This window comes from Apus apus, chromosome 1 (genome assembly GCF_020740795.1).
Source record: "Apus apus isolate bApuApu2 chromosome 1, bApuApu2.pri.cur, whole genome shotgun sequence".
NCBI classification, from domain to species: Eukaryota; Metazoa; Chordata; class Aves; order Apodiformes; family Apodidae; genus Apus; species Apus apus.
Genome location: NC_067282.1, coordinates 6304484 through 6321277, shown reverse-complemented (window position 1 = coordinate 6321277; position 16794 = coordinate 6304484). Strand labels below are relative to the sequence as shown.

Below are 16794 nucleotides of genomic sequence, written 5' to 3'. Positions count from 1 at the left end.
CAAATAAAAATTGTTTGACAGTTTTACTCTTACAATGGGAAGTACTTCAGACAGCGGTCCCATGAAATACCTTTAATTACTATGAAATGCACTGGTATCATTTTAACATTTATATGACTCAAAAAGCAAGCATAGCAACACTGTATAGACCGTGCTGGAAAGTGTCAATTATACCAGTGATAAAGCCAACATGAAAAGTTTGCCCTCTTGTGGCTTACTTAGCTAGAAAACAGGTTTTCACCAAAACCAGGAATAGTATGTAGGTAAACTGCAAGAGAAAGCTATATATATGTATATATTATATACACACACTTTAAAAAAAAAAAAAAACCAAACCACCCCAAACTAGAACTTAAAACCCCTCCTGACACAGTCAAGAGGAAGGAGTTACATGACCTGTAAAAACTCTGAATGAAACCCTGAAACAAGAAGTTTGTGTCCTCTCAACAAAATCCTACTTGCAATTTTCTAAAGCTACCTCTCTTTAATTCCCAAACTTTCATTGCTTACATCGTGGTGACTGTTTCAAATTAAAAAAAAAAAAAAAAAAAAAAAAAAGATGTTTACAAACATTTTCTAAGAAAGCCTTAAAAGTAGTTTGTTTCTTTTAAATGCAGAAACACCAAGCTGTTACTACACTTATCTTGGTATCTTGAAAAGTAAGATTCCATAGGAATTCAAGTAGTGGAACAAAACAAGCTTATTCCTTTTTGTTTAAATTGGGGTTTTGTTTGCTTAACTGCTCTACAGTATTTGGTGTTATTTGGCCAAAGCCAGTTCAGGGGCACACATCTGCCTTCACTGCAAAAGGTTAGAGAGTGATGGTGGAAATCAAGGTGACTGGGAGAAAAGACCACCTGGATTATCTGGAGCATGACCTAAAAACATTTCCATTTTCAACTTCCAGAATACCATTCAAAATAATTTCTGTTGGGTTTGTTTAGGTTTGGTGGTGTCGGGTTTTTTTCTTACTAGATTAACAGAACACAAAAAGGTGCCTACATCATTCAGGACACTTCCTTTGGATTCTAGAATTACAAACTTGAAATTAGAAACAAAGTAAGTAGACAAACATATGAGACCTATGTTTGTGCAGAGTTAGACATAAAATGTAAAAATATTATCTTCTTACTAAGATAATTACTGGAAGCATTTAGCTGACATTTATAGGAATTAAGTGCTGGGACTGTTATCAGACATTAATTTTTTGTATTACCTCATTTCCATACACCATTAGATGATGGGTTGTGATAAGAGATTTGAAGACCACTACCCAGCTACTGTTGGTAGTTCTTTCAAACAAACTGTCTGCCAGTTGTGGGATGTTCACATTCATCTCATTTGTGCACTGGATTAAATCTGCAATACAGAAAATTATATTATTATTATGAGTTCTGTGAAGGCAGGTCAATGACAAAAAAATAAATTCATACTCTCGTTTTATATAGTAGTATTTTTTATGAAAACTGAGGAGCTTTCCAGTAAAATAATTTCTTGAAAAGCACCATGGTACTGCTCTACCAGCACCTCACAATACAAACTCCAATCTGCTCACTTCAAGATTCCTGGTCCTCAGCTGCTTTTGCAGTTGCCTTAGAAGGTCCTGGAACAGAAGTACCACAATGACTTACACTATCACTGACTAACAACTCAACTTTCAAATATCTAAAGCATTAAATAGCAAAATAACTCTTAGATGCTACCATTTAATAAAGTTTTATTGGAAGATTATGACTAGCATTAACTGTAAACCTTGGATTTCTGAGATGATCAAAGGACTGGGAAGCCTGCTGTACAAGGAAAGGCTGAGAAACCTGAATTTGTTAGGCTGGAGAAAAAAGGCTTAGGGGAGACTTCATAGCCATGTTCCAGTCCTTAAAAAGTGGCTGCGAAGAAGATGGAGACTCCCTATTTACAAGGAGTCACATGGAAAAGACAAGGGGTAATGGATGCCTGTCACTCTTGGAGAGATCCTTACTGGACATCAGAAGAAAATTTTTCTCTATGAGAACAGTCAAATTTTGCAATGATCTCCCCTGGGAAGTGGTGGATTCCCAGCTGGACACTTTTAACACTCAGACTCACAAGACACTGGGCCATCACATCTAAACCCTGTTCCTACCTACAAAAGTTGTAGCAGATGATCCTTGAGGTCCCTTCCAAGCTGGCATTCTATGATTTCTGGCCTCTTAATGGACCAGTAAACCCTCCTAGACATTTGTTAATTGTGAGTAACAAAAGATTAAAATACTGCTTGGTCTTGATACCATGCAATCAACAACTGCAAAAGGACAGAGGAAATGTTAAGTGAAAAAATAAGGCTCTAGCTACAATGCCAGAAGCTGACCAATGAATTTAGTTACAATAAAGTGTGTTGTTAAGTGAAAAAGAGTGTTAGAAGCAGAGCAAACTCAAGGCATGCTGGCTGAAACAAAGCTATCCAATTTTTGTTCAACCTGGAATTCCAGTAGACAAGTTCTAGTGACTTTTCAAGCAGTTGGTAAAAAAAGTTACCCTATCTTTCTTCTGGATTTGCTGCTGTCACAACTGTATAACCACAAAGAGACATATTTATAATACAACCAATAATGTAATAATTCAGTATGCTGATGAAGGAAGCAATAACATAAAATGATGATGCTACAGTGACAAACAAAACAGGAGCAACAACAGTGATATAAAACACAGCAACATAATACTGATGACATTTTAGTACTATTACCACCTCAAAACCCAACAGTAATTTTCATTCAAACTGACAGCCCTGCTGGACCATGGCTCAATAAGGAGTAAATCCTATGCCTGACAGTCTATGGGCTACTGAGATTAAGTGGAAACATCAGTTCAATCCAAAGAAAAATGTTTAACCCTGGAAGACGGTTTTATATCTTGCTATGAACCATCAGTCATTATGAAGGACTCCTGAAAGAAAGGACCTTCCTTCAGTCCCAGAAGTAGGTAAGCAAACCTTCCCATAAACTCAGAACTAGTATGGTCAGAACTGAGAAGGCTGCTATTTACAAGTTTAAGTATTAAAGGAAGCAAGCAGGAAATGATTTCCACATTAAAAATGTAATGAGATGGAGAGATTAGCCACTGCTTTATCTACAAGTAAAACTGTGATGACTACAGGCATTCATGACCTCATGTTTAAGTCACGATCATCTATTATTGGATGATGACTTGGGGATGTTAAGACAATGCTAGGATATTACTCAGCAAGACACGTGCTCTGAGCTCAATTATTAAAACCAAGCCCTGCAGGTTCTTGATCTTCATGTCTTCCCACCTCATTAACAACACAAGCAGTTTCGTGCAAGGCTATCTGGCAGGATCACACTTTAAATACAGAGGTATATCATCCTGTATCATATAGGATGTCAAGTCGTACATTTTGGCATAAGAGCTGCAAACGTGTGTTAGAAAGATAACTTCTATTCTTCAATGTAACATTTGCCAACTAGTCAACAGCAACAAAAACTTGAAGATCCCCTATCTAAAATTACAAAAAAAAAAAAAAAAAAATATATATATAGCCATTCTAGATCATATTTTGTGCCAGAAGAGACATTTTCTAAAACACCACTGGACTTTCAAATCATGTTTTGGTATCTGTCGCAGTGTGTAAAAGAAAACAGGCTCTGTAACCCAGCAGAAAATCATCCCTCTCAGAACTGATGAGTGTTTATGTGAAAAGCATATGAATGAACTGGGGGGGGGGGGGGAGGGTGGGTTGTGGTGCACATGAGGGAGGAGAACTAGCAGCTGACTGGGAGAGAACATAGGCAAGAACAGAAGTACAGAGGCAAGTCTAGCCCTGAATGCAAGGAAGTAATCTTGCAAGCAAGGGAGAGTCACTGTGACACCAGTTACTACAACTAAGTTTAAAAAAAACATGTTTATTTCCCCACAAAATACAAGTTGAATGCCACAGATGCTCAATAATCTGGTATGTCCTGATACCCCAAAGCTTCTCTGAAAGTATTCACATGAGCAATGCTAATTAGGTGAATAAATATTTGCACAGTTAAACCAAAATTAGATCAGCAATTTTGTGCTAACATAGCACAAGAAGAATAGTACAGACACAGCAGAAGACAGTACTCTGCATCCCACGCTGCAGATGAAGTCTTCCTCTCCAGGAAGACTGCCACATACAGTGTTCTTGCTTATTTATCCTACTCCCACAGACACCCTTCATTAAGGGAGAGGAACAAATATATAATTATTTTCACATCCTACACTACTCGTCTCACACCCACCTCTGAAAATACTAGCTATGTATTTTGAAATATAAGTGCCCAAAGCAACACATCTCAAGATTGCTAGTTACTGGGTATAGTATGAGCAATACCACAGACAGGTATATAACCAAAGGGCAGGGCACTAAGGGGAATAGCTTTAACTTTAGAAAAGAACAACAACAAAAAAGCCAAACAAACAGAAACCTGAAAAAAAAATATCAAGCAAAAAAAAGATAACCCTTGGTAGAAGTGGGATAACTTCCAGAGTTATGTTTCATCTTTGATCTTCATGTCATAGGGGAAAAGGAAGAGCATTGAATACATACCCTGAACAGTCACTCTCTATTGATGTTCTGCATTAATACCCACAAGACCTCACAGCTGAAAAAAAGAGAACACTCTCCTGGAAAGTACAAACCACCTTCCTAACTCTAAAAGCTGCTACAACTTCCATATCATAAGACACACAGCATACAGATATTTAATAATAAATTTAAATTTAGTCAAAGAAGGCAGCCGTTAGCAACAAGAATTTTAAGTTAGGCTTGCAGCTGGCTGGAAAAAGTGTATGAGGGAGCCAGGGCTTAGGGTACGTGATGCACAAGAAGTGGTTGAAGCAGGTGGGTTTATCCCATCTGCAGAAAAGAAGGCTAAAGATAGAGAGGAGGAATATAAACTCTGCCTTCACAGTCAGATGTTTCTTGGAGGTTCACAACAAAAGGATGAGAGGCAGCAGTCATGATGCAACAAGGGAAATTCCTATCAGATGATAAAATCTACAGTCTTACTAGTTAAAGTGGTCAGGCACTAGAGCCCATTAGCAACCAGATCTTTTAAAGTTTGACATGGTTTAAGCAGGGGGGGGCTAAGTAGAGAACCTTGTCAAGTCCCTTCCAGCCTAACGTAATCTACAATTTTATGTACTGTCTATGGAAAGAGAATGAGAAAATGGTGACGGACAAAGTAAGGTAAAGTCCAAAAGTAGTCCAAAAGTAGTCCAACAGGAGGATATTTCTAAAGATTTCAAAACCCTAAACTTATTTAAGTGATTGGTAGGACTTAAAATTTTGAAGAGTTTTATTTATGTACCTATACAGAGTCATACAACAAATTTCAGAGATGTCAAAACTAGACCTTCCTGGAAAAGAGTTCTAATTTGTTTTTATATAGAATAAACTAAACCATGTTTTCATTTTTTATCAGTTAAAATTTTTACTGCTAAATGACTCACAATTCAGTTCTGTTAGGTTCCATGGTTTTTTCCAACCAAATCAAGATTGTGCAAGGAATCATAACAAAGGTCGGTCTACAAACATTTCAGTAACATTGAAGATCTGCAGTTATACCAACCAAAGGAATTGTATTGCCTAACCCTGTTGAAGTTAACTAGTACAAAACACAGAAAAATACTGTAAAGTACTCTGGGTAATAAAAATATATTGGAAATCCCAACCAAGATATCTACAGTCTTCACAACTGTTCAGCCTTCACTACAGGAAAGAACAGAGTAATTCATTGCTTTATACAACTGATAGTTATTGAGAGAGGATAAAGATGAAGAGTACAGTAAAAATACAGAAAGACTGAAGATTCATACCCAAGAAACAAGCACACCTACACAAAGCAGCTACTACAAGGCTATGATGTTGATTTGAAGTACAGCATCTACTGCACACTAGGCATGCAGATGTGGATAAGCCAAGCCATGCTACGTGATTATATGAGTCTTGACCCACACACAAGGCAGTCAGGCTGGACAGTCTCTGCCACAAACCAATCCAGAGAACGCACGTGCTTCCAACAGGTACCTGTGACCTAGCTCCTTGTGCAGACTCCTTCTGCACTAAGCAGCCTCCTAAGACAAAGCTATGAAAAACTGGCTTACTTTCCCAGAAAAGGAACCATCAAGTAAGCTGAATATGTTTTTAGGAATTTCTTCCCAGCATCATTCCCATATTAATTCACTGTAAGTTTATAAAAATTTGGCTTGCAAACAGATATAGCTAACACAGACTTATCATTTGCAGTATCTTGAACAGTAAGATGAACATAAGTCACAATTATGTACTTCATGTATGTACAGTATCTGATTTTTTTCAGTGGGTGAGCTATAGCTCTCATTTTGAACATTTCTGTTCATAAGTATCAACTTGAAGATACTTACAAGAATCCAGGCCAGAAAGCGTGCCCCAGATCTCTAGTTATTCCAAAATATGTCAAGCAACTGCGACAGATTCCCATCATGGTATCTATTGCTTTTTCATCTATTATAACAAAGCTACTCTCTAGAGTGAGCACAGAATTGGCTATACTCTCCAATATGCTGACAGAAGAATGCAAGACATGGTATCCATCCAGTAAGCAGATAATTGAAATATTGATCATTCAACATTAGTAGGCACAGACAGTGCCAAGAGTTACACAAATTACATTCTTCAGTAAAAAAAAAAAAAAAAAAAAAAGAAAATGGAAAAACAAACTCACAGAACCATAAGAGGAGAGGCAGTTAAATGACATCCCACTTAATTATTTATATATTCCCTCAGACACAAATGAAATTCTTTCAACCTCTCCTAAGTTTTGGCCAAACACCAAGAACTTTGAAAATGCTGAATTGCTTTGTCCAGTAGTCACCTGCATTTTTTCTATGTCTCATTGAATCTGAATTAATGTTTGCTAAAACATCTGAAAACATAAGATAATTCTGGTGCAAGATTCAGCTGAGCTTGCCCAGGACAAACTGCTGCAAAATAATTTTTTTAATCACTATTGGAAAGTAATTTGGAACAGAAATTATTCTAGACTACACAATGCCTCCATAAGGTGGGAAGCTACAGCAGAACAAGTGATCTACAGAACAGCATTTTCAAGTAACAGTTGCAATGAAGGATCTCATTACCCCAGTGTTGACAAAAAAAAAAAAAGTGAAAATATAGCAATATATAGTTCTTCCAGATTGGCTAAATGTGGTCTAGAACAGGGTCAAAAAAACCTATTCAGAATAAGAGCACTTTGCTCTTCGTTTACACTTCTATGTGGATATTGCAATTGTATGAAGTTGACTGGAAAATTATTAGGAAACAAGTACTGCAACCCTGGGAAGCAGCTCATATACAATAGTCAAACTAACTGCAACTAGACAAGAAATTAAGTCACAGGTCCTGCTGGAAACTTGAGAAGTTTATGCTTTAAGAATTAGTTAAAGGTATTTGTTTTAAAAAAGATAGTAAAAAACCAAAATATAGCAAGCAAACAAACAAAAAAAAATCCCACAACACAGCTCAAAAAGAGAGCTCAAGACAAGCAGATCAGTTTACTGCCGCTCCTGTTTAAAGAATCTAGCTTTCCTACCCAAGGTATCCAGTGTATGAGCAGAACTGCCCTGATGGCATGATTCAGGTTGCCCTGTGCTAGAGGTAAAAATAAAATTATAAAATAATAAAATCATATGTCAATGTCATAAAATCTCAGCTTTGTCCCAAACAGCTTTTTACAGGAGTCAAGCCTGTGTTTGACATCCACCCACAGTCACAGAAGCTGGTGCCACAAAGGCAACGCTGCAACTTAGGGCAAGATTGAATATGGAAATGGCCATCTGAACAAAAAAAGGGGCAAAATTTGCCTTATTGCATATTTTAACTTCAGAAATTAGCAAACACTAGAAGTACAAGCCATGATTAAACACAGGTATGTATACCTTCACCAGATTAAACAAATACTCTATTTCTCTCCCAAGCCAACATAAAATCAACATATAAAAAAAACAACGGATAATTAATCAAGTAAACAGCCTGTGCTTCAGAATATGTACATACTTAGCTCCAGGTCCAATAGGAGTCTCCAGTTTATTCTGAGATCTTCCCAAACAACTAGTCCAATATTTGAACAGTTATTTAATTTATTTATTTTTTTTTAAGATTATTACATTACCACCCTATTAAGTTAAGCCAATAATTAATTTATTTGTATCATTACCTTTGGGCAGATGTGTATGTTCATATCTCTGCCCTACCACGAGATATTGTCAAAGCTTAAAGGTCATTCCAAACAGACAACACACTTTTCAGATAGCATAAGCTGCTTTATTTTAGATAAACTCAATGACCAGACAAGGAAAATACTATGATAAAAGGCATATATATATATAATCACACAATAAAACATTCATGAAAAATTCTTAATACCCTACTCTTCCAGAATAGTCAGTATCTAAATACTCTAAAATCCAAACTACCAGAAATTCAGCATGCCAGGAAAAGTTACCCAACAAACTCTGAAGTTGTCAGGAAGCTCTCATTTGCCTTAATACTTCATCTTTTCTGAACAGAATCAAAGGAAAAAATTACTATTAGAATTTAAATACATTTTGCTGGACCCAAAATATAAGCTAAATATGCATCAAATCAAGTTTACCCAATTGAAAAATTTATAACTGAAGCCAAAACACACAGTGAAGCTATTTCTTTTCTAAATATAAAAGGAAATAGCAAACATTTTTTAAATTAGTTGAGTGATTATTCTCATGAAATTATAACTATGTAGAGGAGTTCAATAGAATACAATCCATTTAGCATATGGATTAGCTTTCAAACTGAAGAGAGAACATGCTACTAACTGACATTCCACCCACACAAGGGAACACTTGTGACTAATCACTAATGATGGAATATGGGACAGTGTCTATACTTCAGATAATTCTACTCGAGAGTTGCCTTTCACCTAAGGCCATACAAAATTATTTTAGTAAAATGCTTAAAGATTTTAAAAGCTATTGATACAGGATTATTTTTTTTCTTCTACAGGAGCAATTTCTCCACAGGATATAACATTCAAAGCTTAAATACTATCGTTTTTATTGCGCTTTTGAAAATCACAAGCACTGGAGAAAATTTTGGTGTCTCCACTTAACCCAAGAGCTGAAAAAAAAAAAAACCACAAAAAAACCCAGCAAAAAAACAAACCCCAACCTGTAGGTGTCTGCTCTAAGAGTCAAGTTCAATTCCCTTCTCTGTCTAGATTTCAAAGTTTCCAAGTTACAGCCCTTTCTACTATGCTGCAGTCTCTTTTTTCTTATGTTAAAACTTCTCACTCTACACAAATATTTAATCACTGAGACAGAGCAACAAACATGGATTGTTTCCTCATTTGGTCAGCAATCTTAAATGAAATTCAAATGCTGCATGTAAACATCTGCTACCCAGTTCCAGAGGTAAGCCATTACCAAGAGGGGGATGGGAATGTCAGCAGAGACACTTGCCACACCAGGACACCCAGTGCCACAGCAGCTAACACTTTCGCAAGAATTTGGTGAAAGATGTCAAAGATCAGAAGTCTGCAATTTTTCACCTAATTGGTTAATGATCTAAAGTGATGGGGTTTATGCCAATAATAAGTTTGCCAACCAGGCAAAAAAAATCCTTCATTTGTGTTATGAACACAGTTACAGCAAGTGGTAGTGTAAAGTTTAATTTGCTTTTACTAATTCTAAAGAAATTTTTAATGGGTTCAGGATTAACTTCCCCCCACTCCTCAAAACAGCCAACACGATCTACATAACCATGTTCATTTTAAATAGTCCTGTCACAATTTCTGGCAAGGCGACCATGCCTGGCACATCTTTCCTTTCCAGAATGACATGGAAAAATGTTATGCAATAGGGAAAAGAGGTGTTATTGAGGACAAAACAAACAAAGAGACACTCCAGTTAAATCAATGGAACATTTGACAACAAATTTAGAATAAAGCATAAACTTAATTTAGGCACACACTGCAGCAGCTGCAAAGTTTTCCATTGCCAGTTTTTATTCTGTCATCTGCTGAAATAGTTTTCTTTTTAGCCTGGGTAGTTTGTGTAAAGTTTAACATGAAAGACTAGAATTGCCTAGTATCTCTATAGTAGCTATTTTATCTACTTGCATTGTTTTCTTCAAATTTCCATAACAGATCATCTTCCTTGAGCGGAACATAAGTCATGATAGCCCCTTGTTTGCAACTGTCCTGTAAAAAGCATCAAGAAAAGGAGTTTTTCAACTGGCTGTTGATGACAACAAGTATTTTGGATTATAGTGGTTATTTTTTCCACTCACCTTGACAAGCTGACTATGAAGGTAACAAGCACTTAAGATATTTATTCTAATTTTATCCAGTTTCAAAACAACCCAAATTACTTCACAAATATACACCAGTTTTATTTGGAAAGTTTATGAACTCTAGCAAAACCCCTTGAAAACATCTGGAGAACTTTTAACATGTACTCTTCTTCCGTATTTAAACACTAGTGGATTTAGCTGTGTCATGAAAGGATTTTGGACACTTACAAAAACAAGAGAAGAAACCAGAAATACTAAAATAAGAACAACGTAATCATTTGGCTGTAAAATCTATTATTAAAATGTACTTCTACAATTAACAGTTCTGATGACTGTGAACCCTGACAGATTTAAATCTGATTTCTACACATTCCAACTGACATTTTAAAGTCTGCTAACTTAATGTATATGCTAAATTTCTAAATAATTTCCCACCTTTCCCATGGGTTATGTCCTTTTTTAAAAATGCAGAAATAGATTAGAAAGTTCATGGATGGATGTAAGTACAGTTTGTCAAAAAAACAATAATCCAAGTAATTTTGAACATGAATTCAAGCATGCAAAACTTAATTTTTTAAAATTGATTTCCTCCTCAGAGATGCATCTGGTAACTTCATATGAAGCCTGTGTCAAAACAAACTTCAAATGGCATACTTAAGTGATCAAGCTAGAAAGAGAGTCATGTTAAATTTAAGTCTGAGCCAGTAAATGACATTTAAGCTGACAGAATAATATTATATAGTCAGCATGCAATGAAAACAGTCATACTTAAATGTTTTCAGAATTACTAGAAAATACCTACACTTCTGCAGTTCAAAATAAAACATGACATAAACAGCATGTGTCCTAAACACAGTTTTGTTTCTCATTTGTACCAAACTGCTTTACTAGGAGTTTTCTATCACAGATTTCCTAGTGACTTCACCCAAGTCCCCTTGAGAGGGTGACAGGGAAATCTGAACCACACATTTCTCATCATTAATAATGAACGTTCCAGTTGAAAATTCTTCCTCTGCATATAACATTCTGGGAGCTAGATACACTGTCTCAGAAAATACTTTAGGAAGAGTTAAAGAAACCTGAGAAGACTCACTCTGTTCAGGGCCTTCCATGTTTAAAAAGGAATGTGATTTAATCTTATATTAGACAAGCAGGATAAAAGATGCAGAAGGCAGGTTTAATATCATGAAGAATAATTTGTTCTACAGCCAACAATTTATATTCTCATTTCATCAAGTCACATCTTGTCTTTTTCTTCCAATTCAAATAAGACTATCATGTTCTCTCTCCTACCTAAAGCAGCAATTTCTAATTGCATTTCTTAGAAACTACTTTAAATCTCTATCAGTAACCCTGTGAACTCACCCTCAGGTATCTCTAACTGTCTAGATTTACTCCTGCTCCTCTTTGACTAACCTTTACTTCTTATGTTTGAGAACCATAAAACCCATTAAGATATTTTCTGTGAAAAATTGAGTAAAAATGGGTTCAGCTGGACAACTGTGTCAACGACTTCCCTGAGTAACTTCAGGAATGTCTACCAAAACTCCTCAGCAAACAAGGCACCAATAAACGAAAAAGACAAAGAAATTAAACATAAGGAAGCACAACTCAAAAGCCAATAGGTAAATCACACTGACAAACATGATTTTTTAATTAATTTTTATAAATTTTTCATCTTAATTCCCACATACAAGTAGATGCCAATTTACCATTTTGGTCGAACATTAATAACAATTATTCAAAGTTCTCCACAGATGCAGTACTTTTTTGTCTGCTGCTCTTCAGTATTCACATTTTCTTACAGTTACCAAAATTTTAAAAAATTATTTAAGCTAGAATTAGAAATTCAATTTCAGAAGATGTTTACCAGGTCCTGCCAATTTGACTTCAACTCACAAGTAAATATTCCTTAGCATAATTTTCTGGGTAAAAAAAAAGAAAAAAAAAAAAAAGAAAAGCATTTCTTTCCTCTTGTAAAGGAATAACTGAACTAAATATCTGGTCACAATTATCTCTCTTGTGAAGCTTAAAGAAAAAAAAGCCTGTTAATGTTTGAGCCATCTCAGTATCATTTCCACTGTTTCTACACTGGCAGGTTTTTAAGTTAATTATTTTAGGATGCAGTTAGGAAATTTAAAGTCATGGATCTCTGGATTTGATGCAACATACTGGAAAAAATTTCTTTAGATTAACAAGCATCAGTGACTACATCTTTCTGCAAAAAATCTGATTTGACAAAATAAGCTATGTCTCCATTAGGGATTTTCCTCGTATTGTTTTTTTCAACACAGTTTTCTTAGTATGTCGCTTTAAAGAGCAAGTTATAAGCTCTTTTCTGTATGAAAATTTGCATATTAAAAATCCAACAAGCAGAGAACTTTGAAGCATACATATATAGTGATGTTGGTTTATATATGGTGAAGTCATGCTCAATCAATACAAGCTAACAAGTCCAAAGAAAAGGAGACCACACCTATACTGGGCTCAAAATGTGAGCAGTGATTCCCAGCTCATGTTCGTACCAGTGGAGGTTTCTGGCAGCTCAGCCTAGACCAGACAATCCATGGCTCACTGGAACTACCTTGGCTGAGGATGTGAGAGCCTGACTTTGAATTCTTCCCTACTTTAAGTTATAACACTGCTCTCCTTCCACCACAATGGCAGTTTGAAAGACGTCTCAAAAATTTCCAATCTCTCACATGCAATGTTATTATTTAACTGAAAAATGTATACAAAGTTTAACAAATTTAAACTAGTACTTATTGGCAGAAATGAGCCAGGTCACAAGTATTAAAAAAAAAATCTGCTAAAAACTATTGTCAAACTTTTATTCCTGCACAGCACGTACACATTGTTTGTAATTTTCAAAGAGTTTGTGAACTTCTAATTGCCTGTATTTCATAAAAAGAAGAGATGGATATATAAAATTACTTATACAGGTAAGATTTTTTCCCCCCTCTCTAATTCAAGTAACTTTTATTACAATAGCTTTTCAGATATCCCAGCAATTCTCTTCTGCTAAAGCATTATCCTTGAAAAGTTCCAAGTTTCATCCATACTGCACTACTCTGAAGACCTTAAGTTCTTTCTCTAAGCAAAACAAATTACTGCTCCAGCACCAGAAGGCTGAGAAATATGCAAGACATGCTAAAACAACTGAACACTTTTGCCTGACATTCAATTCTTACAGTACGCTTGAAAAGCATTTTATCATGAAATCTAGTCCAAAGTATTAGCTCCCACTCACAAGCCAGCACATTATATCCACTGAAAAGTATTTGTAAACTTAGAGCCTTGATCCTATCTTTACAAACATGCTTAATAATGAACCTATGAATCATATTCTAAAGGTGATTCTTGATTACAAGATGAAAAATGCCTGTATCAGCCAACTAACATGACAATTCCTGCCTAAGCAGTACATTCCACCTGAGTATTTAACCCATTGGACTGTTTAAACCACAGAGAAACATTCTCTTTCACTGATCACATGCTAGCTTCAATGCATTCATGGATAAAATTATTATTAGCTTTCTTTGCTCAATATTAAGTCAGTATTTTCAGAGCACATAACTGCAAACACCTGAGGATGCATCCACTTCTTCTGACAGCTAGACAGCAGGTACACACCTTAAGGATTCTGTATGAGCAGGGCTGTTAGAAAATATATTAGGACAGGTGGCCAGGCAAGCTTTGTTTTTTGAAAGACAGCCATCTGATTCAATATTCAAATACTTTAAGATATTAAATATTATATTAAATTACTATACGAAATATTGTAAGAAATATTTATAGTATGAAAGTCATATACAGTGTATGAATGGAAGTACAATAGATTGCATTAGTTTGAACATTTCTATTTTGATAAAGACTAATTACTTTGAAATTGTATAGCTTGAACACTATTTTTATCTCCTACAGCAAACAGTCTGCATACATGCAAATTTATCCTATGATTTTACTGTAAGATTGATGGAAAAGGCACATAACATGGTTTATAGATATCAGAGACATCAGTATGTGATGCCAAAAATATTAATCCTCTGGTTTCTTAATCACCAAATATATACAGAATAAGTTACCATGCTGTTCTCCATCTTTCTCTCTGAAAAGAATAGTGCTCCAGCCATCTGTCTGTGCATACTGTAAATTTTTGGTTGTACTATGCACTTACTGCCTTTTCCTTCTGCTCTAAAGCAAGTGTCCTGGTTTGAGACAGGATGAAGCAAATTTTCCTTTTACTGATTTTTTTTTTTTTCTTCAGTGTGCTCTCTTTTAATTAGCAGCAAGTTTTCCAGCTAGCGGACTGATAATGCTGGAATGTTTATGTTCCTGCTGAGACATCAAGGGCACTCTGCTCTGCCACCTCAGATGCTAGAGGAGCAGAAGAGTCCTATCTGCAGCCCTTCCGTGGGGAGGAGTGGGCTACACAGACAGCAAAACTGACCCAAGTATTCCATTCCATATATCTATGTAAGCTCAGTGTAAGGTCAGAGATCACAGAAGACAACTTCTTTCTGCTTCTTCTCTTCTCTTCCATCCATGGCCAGTGCCCGGGGAGGACTCTGTCTGTCCATCACCACTGATCCCCGTTCGTGTGTTCCTGACCCTCATCACTGTCCCCTCAGCTCCTGTCTGCTCTGCCCTCTCTCCAGCAGCTCCAGGACATTTCAAGGCTGCTCACAGCTCAGGAGATGCTGGGGAGTTGCTGGGGATGGGGAGAGGCAATAGGGTTTTGCACATTCCTGAACATACTTGTATATAATTGTAAATATTTTCATTTATCATAAGTATTTAATTCAAGCTGTCTAATTTAGTTTTCAATCCAGAAAGTCTCTCATCTCCTCATTCTCTCTCCTTTCCCTACCTGGGTAGGAGGGGGAGGTGATAGAGAGCGTTATTGTTGCTGGTTTAATCGCCAACCCTGACTCAAACCATGACAGGATGTTAGTCTGTAAACACTCCATAGCTATTACACCTCCATACAATACGAAGAAGTTGTGCTAATAGAAGAGTGTTAAAAACAAGACTCGTGAAATGCACACACAAGCTGCTGTTGTACTGCCAGTAATAAGCAACCAGTCCTTGCAGACTGCTCTCAAACACCTGGACTCACACAGAGCACTAACAATATGCCCTTACCTGGCAGCTCGCTAGCAGTGGTGCAGTATCAGTACTGTAGCCCAGTCTACGGGAACAGAGAAACCATTTTGTCAACAGCAGACACTGCAGAACAAAAAATCCTCAATGAGCACAACTCTACAGCTGTTTTGCAGCAAAAAGGCTTTCATGTTTGCAAGGAGGTGGGCCTTTAATATAAGTAGAGTTTATGTCGGTATCTGACCCTCCTCCATCCTGCAAAAAACTGATCTTAACTTTTGGGAGAAAATCCTGGTTGTTGATTCTACCATTTGTGATAAAGCTAAATGCCCATATCTAAATCTTCCAGTCCCAGAGCTTACCTGGCTCATATGGGATTCATGCTACCTCCCAAGATCTGTGACCTCCTCAATCCTGGATCACATGAAAACAAAAAATGGCACATTTTGTAGGTAAACATCTCTAACACAGTTTCTAAAAATACAAAGTTTTCACACAAGTGTAAGGTAGGTGTATCAGATGTTTAACTTCCACATCACTTTATTGTAAAGATGCATCAGAAAGTAATTCTGTAGTAGTGATGGACCCCTCTATAGCATAGTGAAACTGAAACCACCATCGAGCATTGACAACAGCCTGACCTCCCGCCACCACATCTCACTGAACACCTTTTTCAAGACAAAAAATTCCCCTCATCTTTGTTATTTTAGAACTGGTCACACACAAGTAATTCACACTTTTTTCCCCTTTGAGCAGCAGTGCTGCAACTTTAATCGAACAGTTTAATAGACAAAACCAAAGATGAAACAACCAAAGCCACATGATCTGAGTTTTTCCTACTTCAATATTCATAGAATCCTAGGGGTTGGAAGGGACTTCGAAAGATCATCTAGTCCAAAATATCTGTCTCACTTCACTACTTCAGAAGTTTTACTCATTCTAGGAAAGTTGTTTGGGCTGTCACTCTCTCCCATTTTAAGAATACTTTGGAAATTAGAATCTAATTCAGAGCAAGATTAGCACATCTCACCTGAATGCCTTTGGGAGATGTCAGGAAACACGTATTTGAGTTGAAGGAATTATGCCACTGTATTTGCCTACATCCATCAGCACTGAAACCGCAGAGGAAGATGTGAATATTCACCGCCACACAGCAAAGTTTTCTGGTCAGACTATGACCTTTTCTACATCAGAGGTTTTACAGTTTCTGGAAAGCACCCATTTCAAAACACAGCATCTACCATGCAGCCTCCCAGACTGTGCAATGCCTGCAGCACACTGGATGTATCCTCAGCAAACCAGAAACTACGTAGCGCAGTAAATTCGATGTAACGGTAGAAATATTTAAACACATGGTA

The 16794-nt window shown here is 36.5% G+C and overlaps 1 protein-coding gene across 14 annotated transcripts in view; it reads right to left on the bottom strand.

The window, feature by feature from the left end:
• The window catches only part of PICALM (phosphatidylinositol binding clathrin assembly protein), a 67358-nt gene that overhangs the window by 38444 nt on the left and 12120 nt on the right, over positions 1-16794 (bottom strand). For 12 of the 14 annotated variants that reach the window (XM_051620726.1, XM_051620607.1, XM_051620636.1 and 9 more), the window contains exon 2: positions 1217-1359. In XM_051620726.1, the coding sequence (XP_051476686.1) occupies positions 1217-1359 (143 nt within the window). Of the gene's footprint in view, positions 1-1216; positions 1360-10125; positions 10242-15478; positions 15563-15798; positions 15851-16794 lie in introns of those variants that run through there. The other 2 variants (XM_051620625.1, XM_051620683.1) reach the window with 2 other exon arrangements.